Source organism: Pteropus alecto, unplaced genomic scaffold (genome assembly GCF_000325575.1).
Source record: "Pteropus alecto unplaced genomic scaffold, ASM32557v1 scaffold95, whole genome shotgun sequence".
NCBI lineage: Eukaryota > Metazoa > Chordata > Mammalia > Chiroptera > Pteropodidae > Pteropus > Pteropus alecto.
Window position 1 is genome coordinate 6,213,741 of NW_006441071.1, and position 26,303 is coordinate 6,240,043.

Consider the following 26,303-nt stretch of genomic DNA (forward strand, 5'->3'; position numbering starts at 1 on the left):
GTGTCAGTAGAGGAAGGGGGACAGAAAGAAAGAAAATATGCCTTGACCCATTAATAGAAGTCATCTAAAAATGAAATGGAATTCTTCCTAGTCGTGTAGCTTATGAAAATGAAAAAAGGTCTTCCTACCCCTGAAATGCTTTTACTTTTGTGGTACAGTATTGCAGCCACTTAACAGAAAAGTGTCTGTTTTGTGAGGCTTTAATGTACATTATCTAGGAGAAGTTAAAGAGAAAGAGTGATTCTCATGTTTTTACATTTACCATAAAGTTTATTTACTGTAGGAATTTCAAATACTTTATTTTTGGTACAATAACAGCTTTTAAATGTTTGTACCTTTAACTAAAAGTTTGTAAATATAGAGCATTTAAAGGGACTGAAATTCTTGTTTTATCCTGGGCAAGAAGGCACTGTTCAAGCTTTTTATACAGTGCTGGATTAAAATGCAACACCATCTTGCTATTGGGTATGCATGTGTGTCTAAAACAGCAAATGGTGCTAATTGTATGGTGTTTTTTGACAAAGTTAAATGATCTTTGAAGGGGAAAAATGTAAAATTTACTGGGTATAACCTAAATGAGTTTTTTAACCCAAGAATTTAAGAATAGATTTACATTTGAAGCTATAGTAACAACAACAACAACAACAACAACAAATTACCTTTAAAAAGCCCTCATGTGCTGTGGACTTTGTCTCATTTACCAGGTCATCAGCTCTATGAGAGATGGGTTTTATCCATTTCATCCAGTGAGGAAATTGGGATTTAAAGAGGTTTCATAACTTAATCTGGACACCAATTATTTATTGATAGATTTAGGAGAAGAATTTGAGTCTCTGATCCTGAAGCCAATCAATGCTTTTTGCTTTTAATTTACACTTGTTTATAAACCCTTAGTTCTTTAATATAAGGAACAGATACATTGAAAAAAGTTAATAGCATTCCTAAAGAGAAATGCACTTAAAAGAAATATTTTGTGAGCTTAAGATTTGTTATTTCCCTTTAATTCTGCTCCTAAATTGTGGTTTATATTTTAAAGGCCCTCCTTTAAAACATTCTGATTTCATTATGATTTTATTTATAATTACACTCAGTTTGAAAGTAAATGAAGATAATAGTGGAATGGAGAGGCAATATGGCAAAGTAACATTGGTCTTCATGTGTTCATTTCCATGTATTTATAATTGTCTACAAGGTTTTTGCTTTTTTTTATTTTTCTCTAAGCAAACTATGAGCAATGAATCAGTTTTATTTGTCTTCTGGAAATATGGGACTGATAGGGAAAACACCGAAAAAATTCTGATGTGTCATTTGTCTAAATTTTCATTTTCTGAATTACTTACTATTTGTCTTGAAATTTAAATAAATCTACTTAATTTTGATACCTTCTCCTTCTTTGATGGAGAAAATTTCATCTTTCTTTGATAAGAATATTATTTTTGGTTAAGCTACATTCTTTAATTTTTTTTCCCTTGGAAGTTTTGCTAAGAAAGCACAGAAGTGTTGAGATTTAAATACAGAAAAGACATTCTGCAAATACACATCAACACACATGCCTAGACTGTAGTGTATATGCTGCGCTCCACTTGCCATTTGTTCTTAGCAAGCATAAAAAGGAGTTTAGGAATTAATTGTATTTCAGATTTGTTTGTAGCATGCTACGTTCATCTTTAAATACATTAGACCCTACATGATACTTTATTCAAACTCAGTAAATGATTGCTTACTTAACAAATACGTGACTATTTTTAAATATCCAGAAATGTTGTATATTAATAATTTATGTTTCTTTTTTAGGGAACTAACTTTTAACATAAATAAGGAAGTAACAAATTATTTTGAAGACCCCGAGTTTTTCTCTTACCATACTGAAAAGATGCTCTTCCTCCATCTCTTCCTCTTCCTCATCATAACAGTTAACATTTATTAAATTCTTCTGTGTGTCAGGAACTATTCTGTACAGTTACCTGTTTCATCATTACAACAGTACTATAAAATAGATAAATTATTTTCCTCATTTTACCTATGGGGAAATGGAGGCACAGAAAAGTGATAGAGCTAGTCTTTGAACACAGGCAGGCTGACTCTGGAGCCCAGGTCTTAATCATAGAGCTTTGTTTTCTCTTTCACTGTCAAACAGTGTAATCAACATAGTTTAAGGATTTCCTGGTGATTTGAGGCATCATATTTATTATCTGATTTCAGATGCTGCAGTGTTGTATAGTTTGCAGACAAAGATAATTCAGACTTGTATTCTGGCACTAATATTTATTAGTAGATGATCCTAATCAAGAGTTTATTTCTTTAAATGAAAATGTACATTATACACACACACACATATACATACATATGTGTATATATGTGTATGTATTGTGTATGTATGTATTTTAAGTGACTCCTTTTTCCCTCCTTTAGTTGTAAAATAGGAACCAAATAATGTGGACCTAACAACTCTAAGGCATGATAAGCACCATTCTTACCAAGGACTTAATAAATATTCTCTTATTTCTTCTTCTCCTATTTGAAATTTATATTCTAAGATAGCAGTTCTCTAACATTCTGGTCTCATTACCCCGTTTTATTCTTAAAAGTTACTAAGGACGACAATGAGCTCTTGTTTATGTGGTTTTGTCCATCAGTATTTACCAGGATAGAAATGAAAATTGATAAATATTTTAAATACCTATTAATACATTTAAAAATAGCAGTAAGGAACCCATGACATTTAAAAATTAGTAAGAAGAGTGGCATCACTTTACATTTTTGCACATCTCTTTTATGTAGCTTAGTAGAAGACACTGGATTCTCATATCTGCTTCTTATATCGGATATCTTCTCATATCTAATGTGTTTGCATTTGTTGTCTTAGTTGACATATTTGGAGAAAAGTTGGCCTCACACAGATATTTAGCTGGGAAAGGTTGGCGTATAGCCTTTTTAGACAATGGTGGATATCCTTCTTTGATAGGGCTCCAAAGCTCTTGGTAACTTCTCAAATATTAGTTACAATATAGAATCTGAAACCAAATCAGTGAACATTTTGTATTTTATTACTTAATAGTAAACCTATATTTCAATTTTTTTAACCTGTGTATAATTTTATATCACATTGGTTGTCTGAAAAATTTAGAAAGCTAAAAAATTACATTTCACATTTCATTGTATAATATAAAAAAATTACACTTGGTAATATTGCTTTCCATGTTATCAACAAAGTCTTTAAATTATGAAACGTTGTCAGGCTCAAGGTAGATACAAGTTTTCTAAAATTCTGTTTTTCACTTGAAAGCTCAAATTTTCCTATTGGCAATAGTTGCTGTCAATTGTTTCTTTGGAGTGGCAGGCTTACTTTAGTTTCTTTATTTTCAAATTTTCTACCTTATACTCAAGTCTGTATAACTACTTTCTGTTAGTCATTTTTTCAAGAGTATGGTACTCATGAAAAAAAAGTAGCTAGTTTAGCTTATAACTCAAACAATAGTGCTTTTCCTTTAGACAACAGTTGTACTTTTATGCAGCATAAGTGCTTTAAAAAGATATATTGCATACTCGAGTCAAAATTGAAAAAAATTAATAATTCTGCTACTTCATCAAGAACTTTTAAAAGTGATTCAGTGAGTGGGGAAATAGACTATTGTTCTTGATGACAGGAACTGAAAAGAATTTGTTTTTTTTTTCTTTCAGCCCACCACAGACATTTGCCCCCCAATAATGCTAATAATGAATAAAGATACTCAAAGACCAGACAGTATGAAAAAGAAACCATTATTTCAAAATTAGTGGAGTCTAATTGGAATCTCAGAGGAAACTTAGGGGATAGGTTTAAGAATCCTGTTATATTTTACTTCATTGTAGATGCTAACTTTTTTTAAATGGTAAAAAACCTTTTCAATAAGAATACAGAATAAAAATAGTTTAAACCAAAACTGTGACTGTTTTAAATTCAAATGATTTTCTAATTTTTACCCAAGTATTCATGTATATTTTAGGAAATTGGTGTGTGGGGGGAATCTGAATCTTTTCACGTAGAGTATTTCTAAATATTTTAGTGGAATTTAGACCTTCTTTAAAAAATTAGTTTATGAAATACATATGGAGTACTCTGCATTATGCTGCCATAATGAGCCTGACATTTTAGTGCAGTGTGTTTCATAGATTGATTTTAATCAATATCTTTTATGATGTAATTTCAAGAATGAATAAAACCTTGATAGATGCAGCTTTGTGTGAAAATTAGAACATTATAAAATAGCATAACCTGCTACATGGCCTTTCACTTAAGTTGATGACATTGTATAAAAGTACAAAGTCTACTGTTTTGTACTTGATCTTGTCATGTAATAAGCTATAGCAATCAGTATTGCTTTGGGTAGATTGTTGACCATCCATGTATACCTCCCTATAACACTGAAAAGAGAAGACAAGAATCCTATGTACCCTTTAATTCATTTCCTTCTTTTGGCTTTAAGTGTTCTTTGACTTCCATCTTAGTTCATAGTTGATAGTTTATCCTTTTTAGCACAGGAAGATTTTAAGACAAATATGCCATTGAAACTTTGTACTCATGTATACTTAGGAGCAGGTGCAGAAAATTTGCATTTTGATTACTCAGAATGACTTCTTAAACATTCTTGGGTTAAGGAATTATTTTCTAAATTTAATCTCATCTTTTAAATTTATCAGGCCATGATAGTAACAGCTACTTTAAAATATCTGAAAATTATAATGTGGGTTCTAGGCTACTTTGCTAGTCAAGAATTCATAGCTATGGGAAGAAAGGTATTCTATCTCAAGTGGATAAACTAGTCCCAGTGGAGTAATTTTCTAGGATAGCTAACATATTAGTGATTATAGGAAGCATTTTATCTCTTTAATTACTGTCCCATCACCTAGACCCCAATATATTGGTCATTTGAGGTGCTCAGTTATTATTTCAATGAATGAAAGGAAGACCTCATAGAAAATGTAAAATTATGCTTATTTCACCTGAAAATGCTCCCCCCCAATAAATTGCTGCCCTATTTTGTATTTCATTTAGTTCAGGAGCTGTGAGCTACTTTATGTCCAATATAGTCTCGTCACATTAAGCTAATCCCCTTTGAACATGCAACTCAATTTCTTTAATTAGCTTTAAAAATAAGGATCATTAAATCAGAGTGCCACCATCAATTACTGTACAAGGGTTTGCCTGTTCAATAATGCATCAGAGTTGTGCTCTAATCAGTATTTCACTGAAAGATTTATGGAAAAGGAGGCCTCCCTTGGTTCCAAACTTGAAGTGCAGTTCCATTATGTATAAAAATTTTTCATGTGATTGCTACCATTTTAGGTGCTGTATTTCATTGAATACACTCTCAGCATCTGATCCATTTTTGCATTTCATATTTGGGAACAGTTCCAGAGAGTGTTTTATAGCATTTTGTAAATTCACAAGAAAATAAGCACTTTTCTTGCTCTGCAAGAAGAAAAGACAAGGTGTGGATTTAAAAAAAAGTCTGCATTTCTATGAAGTGCACCTGTTATAGCAAATTCCCCAGAGAATGCCTTATTTCTTATTTCTCATTATGTTAAGGAATAACAAACAAACAAAAAATTGGGAAATTGAACTAGCAATGTATGTTTATAAATGTGTTTAAAATCTATGAAACGGGTTGCAAAAGCAGTGGTCATTTTTCTTGCTTAATTCAGGATAATATATATTTTGGTTTTTAAATGATAGAAATATAATATCCATCAAATGTACATAAGCATTTGGATCATTTTGTTCTCATTTCTATACTATACATTTAGAACAAGTCAAAATAACAGGACCACAAAACAGGTTTTGATAATCTATACAAAAAGGCTTTAGGGAATTCAGTTTGATCCTAAGCAGTCGTTTTTGTAGGCAATTATATAAGTACTTCTGGAAAGATTGATGTTAGCCATTAAAATAGAGCTAATAAAATTAACTTCCTTTTCAATGAACAACCCAGAAGGGATAGATGAAACATAAGAAGACAATATATCAATATTTTTGTAATAGATTCAGTTAAGCGAATCTATATATTTGCAAATATTCTATTTGGTTGAGCTTAAGTGTATAGATCATATTATGTCATCAAAAATATTAAAGACTTTTTTGAGTATTTTTGCAGGGCATTTATTTTACAGAGCAGATATTATGAAAAAATATACAATTTATAATTTTGAAATCTCAATTATGTGAACCTAGTACCAGGGTGGGTCAAATTAATATACTGTAAAAAGTATAACAATGATTGCTTTTTCTTCTTATAATTTGGCATGCAATTAAATTATTAGAAGTTTTAAAAATTTATAATTTTGGAGGAAGAAAAATTTAAATGTGCTCTGGAGAGTAAAACACATTTGCTGAGGATTCATCTTGACTTGAGCCCTCATTAAAGGATTAATTCTGAGAATGGAAGTTAGCCATTTGAATCTATATGAAGCCTTTAGAGGGTCATCCATCACAATAATAGACTAAGCTTCATCGTCAGATACCCAGTTTTTATATTCTCCTTTATTTTAGGTGAACACCTGGTAATTCAACTTTAAATTCACAGTGTCTGTCAGAGAAGATTTAGTGTGATTTATACAAGCTATTCCTACCTACTTTCTTTAAGAGAAGTGTTTTTTTATATCGTCCATTGGAGTGCCCAGATTCTGTGCTCTGATTATATCACTTATTTTGTAAACTTTTAAAAATGAGAAATAGTATAAAGGACAAAACTGTATAGCTCATGTATTTTTTACAGATTGAATATACACATACAACTCTTCACCCAAATCAAGGCATAGAATGTTACCACCACTCCATAATACTTTCTGTGTCCCTTCAGCCAGTCCTAACCCTCTACACCAAATGAATCCCTATTTTTTCCAGCCTATTTGAGGTATAATTGACGTACAACATTGTGTAAGTTTAAGATATACATCATGGTGTTTGACACTTACCAATATTGTTCAGTGATGACCACAGTAAGATAAGTTAACACATCCATCACCTCACATAATACCTTTCTGTGTGTGTATGTGGTGAAAGCATTTAAGCTGTGCTTTCGTAGCAACTTCCAAGTATACAGTACAGTATCCCTAACTATGGTCACCATGATGTATATTAGATCCCTAAAACTTATAACTGAATGTTTGTAGCCTTTGACCACCACCATCTCCTCATTTCCCAGGTCCCCCAGTCCCTGGCAACCACCAGTCTACTTCATTTCTAGGTATTTGGCTATTTTTAGATTCCATATATAAGTCAGATCATACACTGTTTTGATTTTTATCCTGTAGATAAGTATTTGAATTTTATGTAAACTCCATCTGAGCGCGCGCACATACGTGCGAGTGTGTGTGTGTGTGTGTATGTGTGTGTGTATGCCTTGTGCCTGTCTTATTTTCTTCACTTTGTGTCTGCGACATTCGTTCATGTTGTATGTAGCTAAAGTTCTTTTCCGTTTTTCATTGTATGAATATATTGGATTATATTTGTTCTTTTGTTGAATGTAATTTCGTTTTCTCCAGTTTGGGGCTATTATAAATAAAAGTACCATGCATGTGTCTTTTGCTGCTCATAAGTGCATTTCTCTTGGATATTTACTTAAGAGTGAAATTTCTGGATCTTAAGTTATATATTCAGCATTTGTAGATTCTGTCAAATTATTTTTCCAAGTGGTTGTAGGTCTTTGCTTAGTCACTATAACAAACAAAAATTCTCATTCCTTCACATCATTGCGTATACTTGGCACTGCTAGCTTTAAATTTCTTTTTTTCCCAATTTAGCCACTGGGGGTACGTTGTAGTATCATATTATTGTTTTAATTTTTATTTTGCCGTTGAATAATTACATCGAATACTTTTTCATATGCTTATTGGTCATTTGGATATCCTGCATTGTAGAGTTCTGCTTAAGTCTTTTGCCCATTGGTTTGTCAATCTTTTTCTTACTATTCACAATTTTAAAAATATATTCTGAATACAACTTTGTTAGATATTTGCATCACACTGTTTTTATCTCCTTTATATTTTGCCTTTTGACTTCCTTAATTGTATTCTTTGATGACTAGAATTGTTTCGTTTTTTTAAATTTTAATAAAGTCCCAGTTCTCAAACTTTTCTTCTGTGGATATTGCCTTTTTTGTCCTATTTAAGAAATCATTAGCTATGCCAAGGATGTAGATATTTTCTCTCCAGAGCTTGTTTCACTGTCTATATTTTGGCTATGGCATGAGGTATAAAGTAGGTATGTTCATGTGTATATTTTTATAATTTTCCATTTGACTCAGATTCATTTATTGAGAAGAACATTCTTTTCTCTCTTATATTGGCACCATTGTTGTAAATCAAGTGTGGGTCTATTTCTAAACACTCTGTTATATTCTATTTTTTTCAAAAAATTTTATCAGATTTTCAGTAGAATTTTTTTAAAGTTTTAGTTTCTAGTTTGTTTTATGCTAGGAAATATAGTTATTTTATGTTGATTATATCTACCAACTTTACTAAATTTACTTATTAAAGCTAATAGTATATCTGTGGCTTCACTTGGATTTTCAGTGTACACAGGTATGTGTCTGGAAATAATTAGTTTTTATTTTTTCAGTTCTAGTCTTTATACCATTATTTCTTTTTCTTGTCTTATTGTACTCCCTAAAACATTGAGTCTAATAGAAGTCGTGATGATGGATGTCATAGTCTCATTCTCATCCTCAAGGTTAAGAGCTTTCAACATTTCCTAATTAAATATGCAATTTGTGCACTACTTTTTCCTGCCATCTATTGAGCTAATCCTTTGTTTTTCTCCTTTATTCTGTTAATATGAAACTTAAACGATTTTCAAATATTAACATAACTTGCATTTCTGGAGTGCCCAACTTGGTCATAATTATTATCTTCTTTATAGGTCTTTGGTTTAGTGTGCTGACATTCTTGTTCAGTATTTTTGTATCTATAATTTTTCCTGTCTAGTAATATCTTTGCTAGGTTTTTCTGTCAGGGTTATGTTGGTCTCAGAAAAAAAGTTGAGAGTTCTTTCTTTTTCTTGTCATTGAAATAGTTTATAAAATTGGCGTTATTTTTTTTTTACATATTTGGAAGACTTTACCAGTAAATTCATCTAGAACAGTTTTTATTTATGTGTGGCAAGATTTTAAATAATGGATTTAGTTTTATTAATAGATACTAAATTATTGACATTTTGGTAAATTCATTTTTAAGTTATGTATTTACATCATATATATTTTTTAATTTGGTTTATGGTTGTTCACTGTATCCTTTTAGAGTTTAGTTAGGTCCCTCTTTTTATTCCTAATATTGGAAGTTTATACCTTTTTTTTTCTTCTATTGACATTGCTGGAGGTTTATCAATTTCATTAATCTTCTTAAAGACCAAATTTTAGTTTTGTTGAATTTGTTATTGCATGTATTTTTCTGTTTTCTTGAGTTTGGTATAACCTGTATTCTCCCTTTTTTGAGTTTGGTTTTTGAAACAGATACTCAGCTTATTGATTTTTAATCTTTCATTTTTTCACATACATTCATTTAAGTCTAGTATTTCTTTCTAAACATTGCTTTATCTGCATCCCATGATTTTGGTATGTTGTTTCTTCATTATCATTCAATTAAAAATTTTTAAATTTTTATTATAATCTGTTCTTTGATTCATGGTTTATTTAGAATATATTGCTTTGTTGGTTATCCTTTTTTTTTAGTTTTGTTATCTTTATGTTATTGATTTCTAGCTTAATTCTACTATAAATGGAGAACATCTTCTGTATGATATCAGTTTGTTGAGATTTGATGACACTTGCTTTATGACTACCTGTAATCTATCTAGATAAATATTTATTTCGTATTGAAAGTGTGCTTTCAGCAGTCGTTGAGTACAGTGTTCTATATTTGTCAATTAGATCCAACTTTAAGTTGTTCATATCTTCTTTATGCTTATTGATTTTTTTTCCATGCTATCAGTTACTAAGAGCGATGTATTATAATTTTTATGATTGTAGATTTGCCTGTTTCTCATTTGAATTCTGAGGCCTTTTTCTTTTTGAGGTTGTATTTTTAGATTACTGAAATTCTTTTATCTTTTAACTGAATTGACCATTTATATCTATGAATTGTCCGTCTTTATCTCCAGTAATGCTTCTTGCCTTAAGGTACGCTTAAGGTCTAGTATTAGTTTAATTAGTATTGTACCAGGCTTCTTCTGGTTAATGTATGTGTAGAGTATCTTTTTTCCATCTTTCTACTTTCATCTTTTATCTTTTTCTTTATTATTAACTTGTATCTTTGGTAAACAGAATGTATTTGGGTTTTATTGTGTTATACAGTCCAAAAATTTTAGTCTTTTACTTTGACTAGTTAACTCATTTACATTTAATGAAATTGATACATTTTTATTTTAATTTATGATTTTTTGCTTTTGGGTTACTCATTTCTGTCTTCTTTTGTATAAGTTGCCCTTTTATTTTATCTTCCTCTATTAGTGTGTTATTTACACATACTTTTATTATTCCTTTGTGGTTACCCTAAAGATTTTACAGTATTGTCCTTAAAAGTTGAGTCAACTTTTAAGAAAAGTTTTTATTTTTAAATAATTACAGATTCACAGGAAGTTTTTAATCTAGTATAGAGAGGTCCTATATATACTTTACCAAGTTTCCTCCAGCAGTTACATCTGAATAATAGTAAAATATCAAAACCAGGAAACTAATATTGATACAGTGTGCATCGAATTTTTCAATTTGTGTCATTTTTTCACTTGTAGATTCATGTAACCACTGCCACAATCTGGGTCAGGTCTATTCCATCAAAAAGGTTTCCCTTATGCTACCCTTTAATAGTAATACCCAGCCCCTCCCCAACACCATCCTTATCTTCTGCCAACTGTTTTCATCTGTATAATTTAATCATTTCAAGAGTGTTATAAAATTATAATAATAATGTATGTGACCTTTTGAAATTGTCTTTTTCTTTAAGCGTAATGCTCCTGTGCTCCATCCAAGTTGTTTTGTATGTTTATATTTTCTTTTTGTTGTTGAGTATTATTTCATGGTATGGATGTACTTATTGAGGAACATTTGTTTTCAGTTTTTTATTCCTACAGATAAAACTGCTTTGAATATGTTTTTATGTGGACATGTTTTTAGTTCTCTATAATAAATTCCCAAGAGTGTAATTGCTGTGTTATATGGTAAATGCAGGTTGAGTTCCTTTTTAGAAACTGCCAAACTATTTTTCAGAGGAGCTCTATCATTTTGCCTTACTTCTAGCAGTGTATGAGCAATCAATTTTCTACACATCCTCACCAGCATTTGGTGTTGTCACTATTTTTTATTTAGCTATCTTGATAGGTATCTGTAGTGATATCTTTGTGCTTTTAAATTGCCTCTCTCTAATGGGTAATGATGCTGAACATCTTTTGTGTTCTCATTTGCCATCCACATATCTTCTTGGTGAAATGTCTCTTTGTTCATTTTCTAATTGGATCTTTTTTTTAAAACTACTGAGTTTTGAGTTTTCTTTACATAGGCCAGACATGAGTCCTTTGCCAGATATATGCACCCTTAATTTATTTGACTTGACTTTAATTAGTACTTTCACTGTTTCCTGGAAAATGCAAGAAACTAAATACACTTCAACCCATTTACCCTACTCTTTTTTGTGTGTGTGTAATTATCATGTACTTTAATTCTACGTATATTTAAACTCTACACATTTTAGATTATTGTTTTAAGCAATTTCTATTGACTTACATTTTCAAATCCTTTTTTTGTTCTCTTCAATCTTTTCTGCATTAGGGAAATTTCATCAGGGATCATTTTCTTTCTGCCTGAGAATTTACTTTGGTATTTACTTTGTGCAAATCCGAGATGACACTGTGTGTGTGTGTGTGTGTGTGTGTGAATGTGCAAAGGTGCATGTGTGCATATAGGACATGTTCTGAAAATGCTAGTTTGTCAGGTTTTTTTGTTTTTATTCTTATTTTTTCTCCGTTCTGTTGTCTTTTTTCATTGATTCACTTGAGAAGTCAGCCATCGCTACTTCCTTCAAGATAAGGTGCCTTTTGCCATGGTGACTTTTAAGATCTTCCCTCTGTCTTGGATTTCAGTTGCTTTACTATGATATACTGTGGTAGTCAGCTTCTAAGATGTTTACTAGAATCCCTACTTTCTGATATTTATGCTCTTGCGTGTGGGTATTGATTCGCTTTTAATGGAAAGACTATGACAGAATGATGGATTCATTTTAATATCTGTAAAGCTTTTTTTTTTTTTTAAGTAGATCTTTATACAAATGTTTTAATTGATCTTAGTGGAAGGGTTATTCTGATACAGCTACTCCCACAGGGTGAGTTTGCTTATAGATAGAACCAAAGACGATTTTTATTTTCTTGGCATGCTACTATAAAAAAAAAGGGCTCTCTTAGCACAACTCCAAATAAGTGACTTGCTAAGTGAAAGGATACTGTCTGTTTCTCCTGTAATGCATACTGACTGATGCCTGAAGCACTAAACACTTGTTTATTCAGATATTTTCTTTTTGTGTTCTTTTGCAGCTCTCACCAGGTAAATGTACATTTATTAGTCATTTTAAAGCCATTTATGCTAGTCAAAATTTATTTTTATAATTGTATGACTTTATCATATAACAAAATTTATGACAAAATATTTTTCCTATGAAAACTTATTTATTTTTAAAGACTGTGAAGATGAATTGATAAAACAATTGTTGGTGTATTGGTTGTGTTTGATTGAACTGTAAAACATTGAGTAAAGATCTCATAAATATCTAGGTTTCTTTAATGAAATTACTTCTCAAGTGTCGAAATTGTTGCTCCATATTTAAGAGGCTGAATGAGAAAATAATGCCATTTATGTGAATATGGTTTATGAAAGAAAGAATGTAGAGCCTTTTCATTATTAAGATGTTAGTAGATAAATTATATATTTGTTCTTTTTTATTTCTACTTTATCTGACTTTTTAGAGCAAATGAACCAATTATTAGTTCTGACTGCATCTTATAAGTGTGCTTCTCCTATACTTCTGAATACTGAGAGAGTGTTTCATCCTGCCTATTCACAAAGAATTTGATAACTTTTTAATTGAATACTTTATCTAACTTTTATTTAAGTTATGCTTTAGGTATTAGAACTAATTAAAACATGTTAAGTTAATATATATTTACTTACTCTGAGCACAAAAGGCCTTTTTAGAGTGAAACACTCAGCCAGACGTTAAACAGAGAACAGATAATTTTAGGTGACTTTTGCTCATTTTCTAGCAACTTCCATAAATTTTACAGATTGTTTTTCTGTATGGGAAAATCACCAGATAGTTGTGTTTTCTTCTGTTTATTTAATATTCTATAAGCCAAGATGGGAGTTATTTTTACTAAACATTTATACTATGTCTGCTATGAACAAGCCTATTAAGGCAAAAAAGATTAATTCCTGTTCTTCAAGGAGAGTGTAGTTTAGAAGGCCATTTTAATAAAGTTATAGCAGATCGAAAAGTGACTTTGTGCTTTTTTTCTATAGGTATAAATATACGATTTTTAAAAACAAGACTTTTGTATGATGATATAATAAAGTGATCTCTTTAACCTTTGCTTTTATGTTTTTGTAAACCACAAAGGCTAGGAAGAGACAGGAGGAGTCATCGATATTGGTTAAACCTTTAACAAATTTGGAGACGACAACTGATGTTTAGTACTTTTCTACAGTTCTCTTTTTATAATACTGTACTTGTTCTGCTTCTATAACTTTACTCTTGGAATGCCTTCACACCTTGTCTTATATAACATAAGAGCATATACTTCATCAGTTAGCTTTATATAGATAGAGTCTCTGTTCTTGGAATGTGATTTGTTAATTCTGGCTTATTGTAGCAGAAGTCCAAATATTTTTTCCTATGCAAATATACCATAGGCATTAGGTCCTGGTGTGTGGGATCCTCAGGCTGTTACAAATTTCGTTATGCCATCTGCTTCAACCTGAGCGGTGTATCTTCTGCTGGCAGACTTTATTGAAGTTGCCATGGCTCAGGATAAAATAAATCAGGTTTGTCATAAGAAGCTTGCTTTTGAAAAAATAATAATTGATCATGCCTGCTGTAGATTTTAAAATAAGCATTTGAAAGGATTCCCAAAAGTCTCTTCTAAACACATTGATCTCTTTTTCATCTGTGGTTGGAGATAGCCATTATAATGGCTGAATTATTGGTAACTTTGGTAACTTACTGAGTTTTCAGTTTTATTTTTAAGGACAGGTAACAAATTCTTAGGCACAGGTTGGTGATGTATTGTGAAGTATTTTGATTGCTTCGGTCAGTGGAAGCTCTTTGCCTAATGAGTTATTTCCAGAAATGGTATTTAAAATGAATGTTTGCTATATGTATAATACAAAGATGATAGGAACATCGTGATGAAAAAAAAAAATAGGTCACAATCTACTTATTAGGTATTTGACTTTGTATAATTTCATCATCTGTAAAATGGACATAAAGTTATTTGGAGAGTTGTTGGAGAGATTATATCAGAGTAGGCCTTAAAAATGGGTAAACATTTATTGTTAAATGTATATTGAATGCCAACTCTGTGCAAGGCACTCTTTTAGAGAATGGGGATATAATAGAGAATAAAATAATCAAATTCCGCCACTGGAGAATTCTACATTTTAGTCTGTCTCCACAGATTGGGATGGAAACTCTATGATAACAGGGTGCATGCAAGGTGGTAAAAAGCACCACAAAGGAGAAAAACAGGGTGGAGTGAGCTCATGGAGCATGTAATGGTGAGATGTCGTCTTAGGGTTGTCAGGGAGAGTTTCTCTGAGGTGACACTGAGCACTCTTGAGTGAAAGAAATAAACATATAGATTCTTGGGAGAAGGACGTACCTGGCTGGTAGTTGGAGGCATGTTATAGCTGGAGCTATGTGAGTAGAGGACAGAATGCTAGGAGATGAGTTCAGAGAGTGATCCAATGACATCATCGATGTAACCTTACTGATACATAATTATAGATAAAAAGTTACATTCCAGACACACTTTAGAAATATGAAATTAGAATTAACTGCACTGTTTTATCAATTCTTTAGCTTTAACTTGGAGCTCTTTATAACAGGCATACACAAATAATAGAATGTTTTTCCAAAATAGAATTATCTTTTTTGTTGTTTATATCATTGTATATTTGTCATTTTGTTGTTCTTTATGTCATTGTAACTGAACTGTGAGGTTTGAGGGCACAGTCCTCCACACTGGCAACTCTGCCCAAGATTTGAGACACCGATAGCAAAGGAGTTAAGCTCCAGATACAAAGTTGGAGGGAAGAATCCACACAAGACCACTCTCATATTTGAACCAACTGCAAGTTTAGTAGGTTCCCAAAACCACCATGAGGTTCAACAATTTACTAGAGGCACCTACTGAACTTACTTAAAGCTTTTAAACTCATGGTTATGGTTTATTATAGGGAGAGGATTCAGGTAAAAAATTAGCCAAAGGATAGTACAGAATCTGGGAGGATTTCATATCAAAGCTTTTATTTTTCTCAGGAAGTGTCTTCTTCCCAAAATCGATTGTGACAATATGGATGGAATATTGCTAAGTATTGCTAACCTAGCAAGCTCAGTGTTCAGAGTTTTTTTGGGAGGCCATCATTTCATAGGCACAGCTGATTGATTGATTGTTCATATGGTTTAACATCATCTCATAATTTGAGCTGGTATCATGTTTTGGGGCCCACCATGAATAATAGACACTCCTATCATGTGGGAAATTCCAAGAGTTTAGAAGTTACTTCCTAAGAGCTGATGACAAAGGCCAAACCTCTCTTCAGGAAAGACCAAATTCTTTACTACATATATTGTTATAAAAATTCAAGCAATATAGCCCCCTGGGATCCCATTTCTCTGGAACAACTAGTGTTATATTTGTTGTTTGGTACATATTGTTCTAAATTTTAATACATATATAAGCATCTTTTTTTGAAAGCACATTGATTGTTCAATAAGTAGCCTTTTTCACATAAAAGTATATGTATAGATGTATATATTTTTGCATGTGTTTTAATGAGTATCTTGAACATTGGAGATAGTTTAAATTTTTTCCTGTCAAATAGTGCTGCATTGAACATTCTTGTACACAAGTCTTTGTGTATTTTTCTAACTTTTCTCCTTGAAATAAATTTCTTGAGATAGAGTTGCTGAATCAAGGATATAGACGATTTGAAATTTCATATGTACTTCATTATTACCCCTCTTGGGATGTTTTCAATGAAATGTTTGAAGAATGTCACAATTGTTAATAATCTCCATATCACTCTTAGGTAAACATTGCAACTTCGGCCGTTTCAAATATCGAATGTGCCCACGTTCCACATCTCAGCCCAGCTATAATTCCTACTCTGCAAAATGAATCGTTTTTGTCATCAAATAATGGGAATCTGGAAACACTTACAGCTTCAAGTGTTCCACATAGCAGTGGGAAACCTACTTGTGATGAATTTGATCAGCTGATCAAAAATATGGCCCAAGTAAGGACATTTTTTCTTGTTAGTTATGATAGAACATATAATGTCTTAAGATTGTAATTAAGGCCTGGATAATTTGGAGAATATTTACACATTTATATTATGTAAGTTATGTTAAACATGTACATTAAGTATACATTTTATTAAATTTAGTATTTTTTTATGAAGATATAACATCTGAAAAAATGGAAATGAATAAGAAGTAGATTTTCTGTGAGTTAGTTCAGAGATTTTTCTGTTCCATTTTTTTTAATTACTGCATTTTAAAGTGAATATGATATTTCATATTCTAGAAATATTCTTTAGGATAAATAAAATATTTCATTCCAGGTGATGAGGGATAAAGGTTATCTTAGAAAAAAAATTAAAAAAATGTTTTTAACAAAGTAATGCCACTAATAAGATGATGGTAAGTGCAGTGATGGCTCTTAATTTCATTTCTTGCTTTGTTTCCTGAACAGGGTCGCCATGTAGAAGTTTTCGAGCTTCTCAAACCTCCATGTGGAGGCCTTGGGTTCAGTGTTGTGGGACTGAGGAGTGAAAATCGGGGAGAACTGGGAATATTTGTGCAGGAGATCCAAGAAGGCAGTGTGGCTCACAGGTGAGATTATCAGTGCCTCTCTGTTTTTGATACCACATTCAGGAGGTTTTGATCATCTTGGGAGAATTTAGAGAAAAGTGAACAAAAACAAAAAAAACAAAAAATTGGATGTAATGATATTAACCAGTTTTTAGATATCATTAACATTACTATGATAAACAGTCTTTATGGAGGAAGAGTACCTTTCAAATATAGTCAAAACTAATCACTTTATGAGGAAAGAAAAATTTGAATAGGACTTCATTCTCATTGTAATTAAATGGGCTGTTTTTAATTAGATTTTAAAATTACTGTGTAGAAAATTATACATGTGAGCCGTGATAATTGGAGCTATATTTTATTAATATACTCAAAGCAACAAATAAATATATGCATCTTTGCTTTATTTGTAGAAGATAGGAACATCCAAGATCTAATGTATAAGTTGAGTGGGTAGCTAAATGGAAAGGGTTGATTTGGAGTAGATCAAATTGAAAAGCTCATATCAATTGGAGCCAAAGCATATATATATTTTAAAATAAGAAGTGTTGGAAAATGCTTTAAAAGTGTGGATATTAGAAAAATAACCTGAAAAATATAGGCCAGAAAACCTGTCCTTTTCTTTGCCCTCTTTTTCATTTCTTGATAGAGATGGAAGATTGAAGGAAACTGATCAAATCCTTGCTATCAATGGACAGGCACTTGATCAGACAATTACACATCAACAGGCTATCAGCATCCTACAGAAAGCCAAAGATAATGTCCAGCTAATTGTTGCCAGAGGCTCATTGCCTCAGCTTATTAATCCCATAGTTTCTCGTTCCCCATCCGCGGCCAGCACAATCTCAGCTCACTCTAATCCGGTGAGTACATAAGATTTTCACAAGGAACAGGACATATTTTTGTAGTTCTTTGTCATTGTCCACATGTTTCAATTCCTTAGGTTCTTTGTACTTCTCGAGTTTTTGCCTTTTGTTCCTTTATCTCTCTCTAGCCTGGAATGTTTGTTATTTCATTATGGTCAAGTTTCTGGCTTCTAAAACAACTTTTACTTTTTTGTGTGTAGTTTGTTTTTTTGTTTTTGTTTTTTACAGCATTCCTCAAATGCCGAAAAAAAATTTAATCCATTAACAGAATTGACTCTGTCTGTAGACAAATATAATCTTGATTTTGCTTTGTAAATTGTAGGATTATATTGTTACAGTTAGCTGTCAGTGTCTTTAAGTCAGCTAATTTGGAATCCTGCAAGGCAGGCTTACGCAGAAGACATTCTTAATAGGTAACAATTTTTTCCTTGATGTTTTTCTTTTTTAAGAAAAGTTCTACAAAGGATTGTGCCTATTTACCTGGTTAAATGTGATCACTACAATGACATGTTGATAATTTTAAGAATGGTTATATCAGTAGCAGCAACAATCTGTTGGAAGTGTACTGAATAAAAGGGATGTCCTCAAGGCTCATTATTATGTCTGAACTCAATTATTTAATACTACTCACAAAATAATATTCACAAAAATCTTTAATGAAAATTTTAGTTTTCCCTAAATTTTTTCAGATTCATATAGAAGCTTTGTTTTCAGGTTCACTGGCAGCATGTGGAAACTATTGAATTGGTGAATGATGGATCTGGTCTGGGATTTGGCATTGTAGGAGGAAAAGCAACTGGTGTGATAGTAAAAACCATTCTTCCTGGAGGAGTGGCTGATCAGGTAAACTACTCCAACAGGTCTTTCATGCTGTTTTATCAAATAACATGGCTTCATCTTTTATATTATCTGTCAGAAAGAAGAAATTTTGGCCTTAAATAATGTCAGAGAAGCTGAGTTATAACCTTCTGTTTTGCTGGGCTATCCCTAAAATGCTTTCTTAGACCTGGGGGGAAATTTCTTTAAAAGGGAACATTCAATCTTATGTTACTATAATAGTGATCTTACTCTCTTTAGAACCACAGACTAAAGCTCTGGTTATAGTTTTGATTATTGTAGAGGTAGCAATCCTTTATTTTATGATTATAACATATTTATAAACCTAGCCAGCCGTTTTGTAGCCACAAGATATTATGGAAAAAAAGAATGCTTAATTAGAGCGGGAAAAAAATAACAAGATTCATCTTGTCCCTTTAGTGTTGAGTCACTGGTGTCATCTTTATCTGAAGCACTGCCTGTTTTTATCACTTAGAGTAATTCTTTAAAGCATTGGCATTTATGCTATATGACATTGTTGGAATATATGTAAGAAAATTGTAAAGTTACTTGTTATGATTTATATTTTAATTTGACAAGTTCTGCTAAGTGTCTTTTGCCTTGATTATAACATTTTGTTTATAAAGATTTTTGTTTTTGCATGTGTATTTGAACTTAAGAGTCAGGTACATCAAGTATTTGTCATATTCATAAATGAGAGGCAGATTTATTGGCAGTCATATTAGAGGTATTGACAGTATGCAAATTTTCTTTTAAATATCGACCAGCATCTAGCAGTATCCAGTGAAATTCCCCTAGTTGATAGGCTTAATAAATCAGTTTTATCTTCAGTGTTAAGCTGTGCTGTCCAATACTGTGGGTGCTTGCCACATATAACTTTTTAAATTCAAATTAAAATTAATTAAAATTAAATAAAATTACAAATTCAGTTCCTCAGTTGGACTAGCCATATTTCAAGTGCTCTGTAGCCACATGTTGCTTGTAGCACTATATTGGACAATGCAGAACTTTTTTTTTATTGCATAAAATTCTAGTGGCCACTGTTTGTATGAAGGCTCATGAGGCTTCTTTTCACTCCCCTCATCTGCCTGGAGTTTTATCTCACATGGATTTCATCTACAAATGAATTCTTTAGAGATGTTTATAATTGAAATGGTAAGGCAGAAAATTGTGGTATTCAGTACTTTCTTGCGGTTCATACCATAATTTGAGTAATATGTATTTGTATAGTAACATACCTCATCTCTGCTTACTGGCATTTTCTCCTTTTCTGTCCCTCAAAAACTTCTTGAAAGATTTAACATTTTCTTGCATCTAGTGGATAGAAATCAAATTGAAAAGCTCGTATCAACTATTAAGGAATATTTGTGAATTTCAGTTATTTCTATCACACTGAATGAATTTAGTATGCTTCAAAAGACAGTTAAAATCACAACTATATGCTTAGTGTCCTATGATTGGTAATTCATATCATTGCTTTTTTTAAAAAAAAAAAATTTCCTTTCCCTCTGATGAAGTTAATAATAATAAAACCTGATAAATCATTTCTTTTTATTCAGCATGGGCGATTATGCAGTGGAGACCACATTCTAAAGATTGGTGACACAGATCTTGCAGGGATGAGCAGTGAGCAAGTAGCACAAGTCCTCAGGCAATGTGGAAATAGAGTTAAATTGATGATTGCAAGAGGTGCCATAGAAGAACCAACAGCACCTACCTCTTTGGGCATCACCCTTTCCTCATCCCCATCTTCTACTCCAGAGATGCGGGTAAGTAGGTAAAAACAGTTAACGGGAAACTGATAGACAGTAGCACTTAAATGACAGGATGCTTATTCAGAAACTGGATTTATTAATGTTTATATATTAGTTCTAAAGAATAAAACAATTCAAATGTAGAGATGTTTCAGCACAAATTTTATTAATTAGGAATAATGTATAACAGATAAAAAATAGATTGCTTAAAAAATTCTGGATTACTGTTTTACATTTTTCTTTAAGCAGCACATTTATGAAAATAATGTTTTGAAGTATGGAAAACTTTTAAAGAATTACTTGCTACTAATACCTAAAATGTTTAATTTTTCTCTTATTTAGAAGGCCCTCTGTAAGGAGGGCTATAAGTTCTAATCATTTTCTTTCAACAACTTTCTTTTTAGTGCCTTTTTTTTTGCAGGGGGGGGTGGTGGTGGTAAATAAGCTTACTAAAACCTTTCAATATTATTGTTTTAAGGTATGTCACAGGACTGTTCTCAGATTTGTAATGAGAAGCCACAATTCTTGACCCTGTCGCATAATTTTTTTAAACAAAAGTTATATTTTTGAGGTTGTAACAAAAGCTTTATTCATAGGCATAAAATTTCATTTTTCTTTTTAACTTGATATGAAAAAAGCTAGAAATTTTGAAAATCATTAGAATGTGGCGATTGTCTCAAAATAGTTCAGGTCACAAGACGAATATAGTGGATAACAGCAAAATAATTTTATCCAAAAATCTCTTAATTATTTAAGAGGAGAATAACACTCAGTTTTTAGATAAGCTTTATAGCAAATGCAAGTCCTACATTTCTTTCTCATAGATCTAAAAACATCCATATGATTTTTTCCTATTAAAAGTTTTTGTCTAACCAGTTGCTTCAAGTTCTTTTTTTAATTTCCAAACCTCCTCCACAAGCTCTTTGAAACTTTATTAGAACACTTGAAATTTCCATGATTCTGTTGTTTTTAGAATTGAGTTTGGTTGCTATTTTTTGCAGAGAAAGAAGTAAAGAAAGCTTGTTTACGAAAGTATTTAAATGGCATTCTTTTGTGGTAAACAAAACATTTTATTCAGCAATATATAAATGAATGCAATACCGAAAACCACTCGATGTAATTGAGAGCTTAGAAAAATATCTGTTCTGTGCATATCATCATTTCTGAAGCTTGTGCCCCTTTTAAAACTATTCGATAGTCAAATTGCCACCCTCTAAAATAGCACCCGCATAAGTCTTATTAAAAATAGAAAACACATTTGTTTCAATTGAAGCAGATTTCATCCTGTCATTTTCTTGTAATTATCTAAACTTTAAACTTTTGCTAAGTTTGCACAGATAATTATGTGCAGTGAAAAAAATAAATGAAACTCTACTATAAAATTGTATCTCGTTTAGGTGGTCTATTAGTGACATATAGTCAGAGTTTGCTTAAAGAAAATCAGAAAACATTACCAGCTAGCCTGAACCTGCATGCCCATTCAATCCCATAGCCTTCATTTTGTTATGATCTTTATAGGGTTCTCTTTGGAGTCTGCTGACGCCATACTAGTAGATAACGTCAATAGATGATCGATGACTTATTGCACCAGTCCACTAATGCTTAATTCGGGGAGGCTTGCCTTTCAGTCCAATATATAATTGTTAACAATTATGCATTTAAAGAAACTTGCTTTGGGCTATCATTTTAGGAATGAAGGAAATCATAGCAGAAAGGCATACTTTCCTTATAAATAGCTTTTTAAATTAAGGTCTGAAATTACAAAACAAATAAGGGATAATTTTATATAGCTCTTGGTGCATTTTACTAATTTTAAAAGTAATCATCAGTATAATCATCAGTCTGTTAATAATATATCTGAAGGATAGATTAAATCATATTCATGGTGTTAGAATTAACTATTGGCTTAAGATAATAATAGCAGCAACATGTCCTGTGTGGACGTGTTGGCCTCTGTACTCTACTAGGAACTTTCCATACTGTATAGCATTTAGGAGAAGGGACTCTGCAGCCAGCCTATCTGCATTTGAATTTTGTCTCTATTAGTGCTCACTGTTTGTCCTTGGAAAAGTTTATACTCCTCAGTTTCCCCAGAGAAAAATTGACAGTGACCATATCTACCTCAGAGGCTTGTTTTAAGGAGTAAATGAATTAAGATATGTTAAATGCTTATTACATAGAAACTGCTCGGTAACTTAGCTGGACTTGTTTTCTTTTGCCTGATAGACAGTTGAACAAAGCAATATTTAGAAAAATGCTGAGGCAAAGCAAGATTTAAATTCGTTGATCTGAATTCAAAACATGAGTTCTTTTCAACTGTGTTACCTCCTCACTCTCAAAATGAAGATGAGCCATCTCTGAAAATAGAATTTGTAAATAAGAAACTTTTTTAAAATTCTGTATGTAAACAATAATTCATTTCTCTGGTAAGGTGGTATTCAACCTTACTGCTAGCATTCCTTTTGAGTAAAAATATGATGCTTAGTCCATGTTGTCAAGACCAAAGGAGTAATCTCTACTATAATCCCTTAGCAGAGTTCTCTGACACCCATTTCTATCTTATTATTCTTAAATTGAGCTTATCTTGTTTGTTTACATGTTTATTTATCTGTATATTTATTGATTGATTGTATTTTAGGTCGATGCATCTACTCAGAAAAGTGAAGAAAGTGAAACATTTGATGTAGAACTCACTAAAAATGTCCAAGGATTAGGAATTACCATTGCTGGTTACATTGGCGATAAAAAATTAGGTAATTTTAAACATTAATATTTTTAGACTTGACAGTTACCTCTAATATCTTTGTCTTATGAAGTATTGAATCAACATTATGTATTTTCACATTGTTGGATAAAATGATGGAAAAATTTTTTAAGAATAATTTAAAGTAGATGACTTTGATATTATATTTATCAGAGAAAACTATTTTCTTATTTTCAAGACTAGATTTCTACTAGTAGTTTTGGTTCTATGACTTACTGATTTATATTTATTCAAAATTTGGACTTTATATTTGGAGAATGGAGGATGGATATTCTTTGAGTGTGCTTTGTAAATAGTAAGAAAAATACCTATTTTTAATCTTAGAACCTTCAGGAATCTTTGTAAAGAGCATTACAAAGAGCAGTGCTGTTGAACATGATGGAAGAATCCAAATTGGAGACCAAATTATAGCAGTAAGCAACACATTTAATAACAACTTTGTTAATTTTTATTGTTGAAAAATTTATTTTCCTACTTTCTTCAGTGTTTGAGAACTGTAGTTAGCTCCATACTAATTTAAGTTTGCTTTGGTGATTCGAGACTGTGATTACAATGACCACATTTGTTATTTTGTGGAAGTAAGAGCATTTGATAGAAGCTTTAGCGATCTCAGTTCTAAAGGTGGGACTTCTTTCTTGAGTAATTTCTGAAATATCTGACTTCTGTAATGAATTGGTTACGTTAATACCATACTTATACTTTAGTTGAAGACACTCAAAAGGTAAAGACCAGATGTTATACCCTGTAGTTTACTTGAATCTGAGTTTGGGCTGTGTATATTTTCTTTTTTACATTAGCAGAATAACACTGGTATTGTTGGCTCCCTGACCAGGGCTCCCTTTAATTCTAAGCATATATAAGAATAAGAAAATAGATCCAGCCTCTCCTAATTAGTTAAAACCCGTCATTGTTATTACAGTAACATCACTATGTTTTGAGCATATGGCTATTCAAGACAGTGTATAAAAGAATCCAACTTTCAGTTTAGTGTTCAATGGAAATCGTACTATCTAACTCCTCTTCAGAACACAAATCCAAAAGACCCTGCCCCAGGGGCTTCCTGTCAAATACATTTAGGAAAAACTGCAGGTGTCTTAGGGATTCACATTGCACACTGAAAAATCAAAGACTGAGAAGTTCTGCAGTAGAAAAACTTGTTTAACTCTTACTCCAATGTTCCCTAAACATTTGTAATTATGAGTTCTTTCTGTCTTCAAACATATATTAATATTCTTTGGGAGACATTTTGGGGAATGCCCATTTATCTTAATATGTGTTTGTTGATGCTTAATTAAGTTTCTGTTATTCCCTTGGGATCTTAATAATAGTAAGAAAGTAGAATGTTAAGCTAGAATAATCCTTGTTCATAACAGCATTATTCACAATAGCTAAGATGAGGACGTGACCCAGATGTCCATCGATGGATGAATAGATAAACAAAATATGGTCTATACGTGCAATGGAAAATTAGTCTTATGAAAAAGAAAATTCTGTCACATCCTACAACATAGGTGAACCTTGAGGACTTTATGCAAAGTAAAATAAGCCAGTCACAAAAAGACAAGTAATGTATGATTCCACTTATATGAAGTGCCTGGGGTAGTCAAACTCATAGAAACAGAAAGTAGAATGGTTGTCGTGAGGGGCTGGGTGGAGGAGAAAATGGGGAACTGTTCTTTATTGAGTATAGAGTTTCAGTCTTGCAAAATGAAAATGTCTAAAGATCTGTTGTACATGCATGAACTGTACAGTTAGAAATGGTTAAGATGATAAAGTTTATGTTATGTGTTTTTTACTGCAATTAAAAAAAAAAGTAGAGGTGTCTGTTATCTCCACCCTTTGCTTTTACATTGCAACTCCTTGTGTCTTCTTCGGTTTAGTTCTGTAATGCTCCTAACTACATCTGTTCATCTCTTGAAATCTATTATAAAGTTAAAGTTGTGCTTGCCACCTACATATCTCCTGGAAATGAACTTTTCCCACTCTGTCTCTATTTAACATACAATGAAATTTAACTACTTTACTTTTTTTATTTTGAAGGAAAGGGAGCGAAAGTGAATAGATACACACTCTAAATCCATATCTGATACTGAATTAAAAATTGAAAACATAGCTAATCTCCCTTAAGCTGTGTATTTTAATCCATTAGAAAGCTTTTTTTAAAAAACTAGCTTTACTGAGATACAATTCATATAACATACAGTTTACCTATTTAAAGTGTATAATTCAGTAGTTTTTGCGTATTCACAGTTGTACATTCATTATCACAAACAATTTTAGAACATTTTCATTATCCTAAAGTAAAACCTATACCCATTAGCAGTTACTCCCAAATTCCCCCATCCTCCCTATCTTAGACAATCACCAGTCTACTTTTGCCTTTATAGATTTGCCTGTTGTGGACATTTCATGTAAATGAAACCATATAATATGTGGTCATTTGTAATCCACTTCTTTTGATTAGCATAATGGGTATGTATGTATGTATGTATGCATGTATGCATGCATGCATGCATATATTTATTTTTTAGCACCTCTACAGCACCTGGTCTTCCTAGGTGGTCTCCTATTCAAGTACTAACTAGATCCAACCCTGCTTAGCTTTAGAGGTTAGACGAGATGAGGCACATTCAGAGTGGCATGACCGTAGACAGCATAATGTTATTAAGGTTATTCCATGTTGTAGCATGTATCAATTGAAGAAATTTCTTTTTAGCTGAATGATATTTCTTTCTATGGACATACCACATTTTATTTATTCATTTATCAGTTGATAGACATTTGGATTGTTTACACTTTTTGGCTATTTCGAATAACACTTTTATGAACATTCATGTACAAGTTTTTGTGTGGACATGTGTTTTCATGTCTCTTGGGTATAAGAGTGGAAATTTCCGTTCATATGATAACGCTATGTTTCAGGAACTGACGGAGTTTTTATAAAGTGGATACACCATTTTACATTCCCGT

The 26,303-nt window shown here is 31.8% G+C and overlaps 1 protein-coding gene across 1 annotated transcript in view; it reads left to right on the forward strand.

Annotated features, from left to right (window-relative positions):
• The window catches only part of MPDZ (multiple PDZ domain crumbs cell polarity complex component), a 126,477-nt gene that overhangs the window by 7,153 nt on the left and 93,021 nt on the right, over positions 1-26,303 (forward strand). The window contains 7 exon segments of the mRNA XM_006918360.3: positions 16,329-16,535; positions 16,994-17,133; positions 17,762-17,975; positions 18,693-18,821; positions 20,375-20,584; positions 23,208-23,322; positions 23,658-23,746. Of these exon segments, the coding sequence (XP_006918422.1) occupies positions 16,329-16,535; positions 16,994-17,133; positions 17,762-17,975; positions 18,693-18,821; positions 20,375-20,584; positions 23,208-23,322; positions 23,658-23,746 (1,104 nt within the window).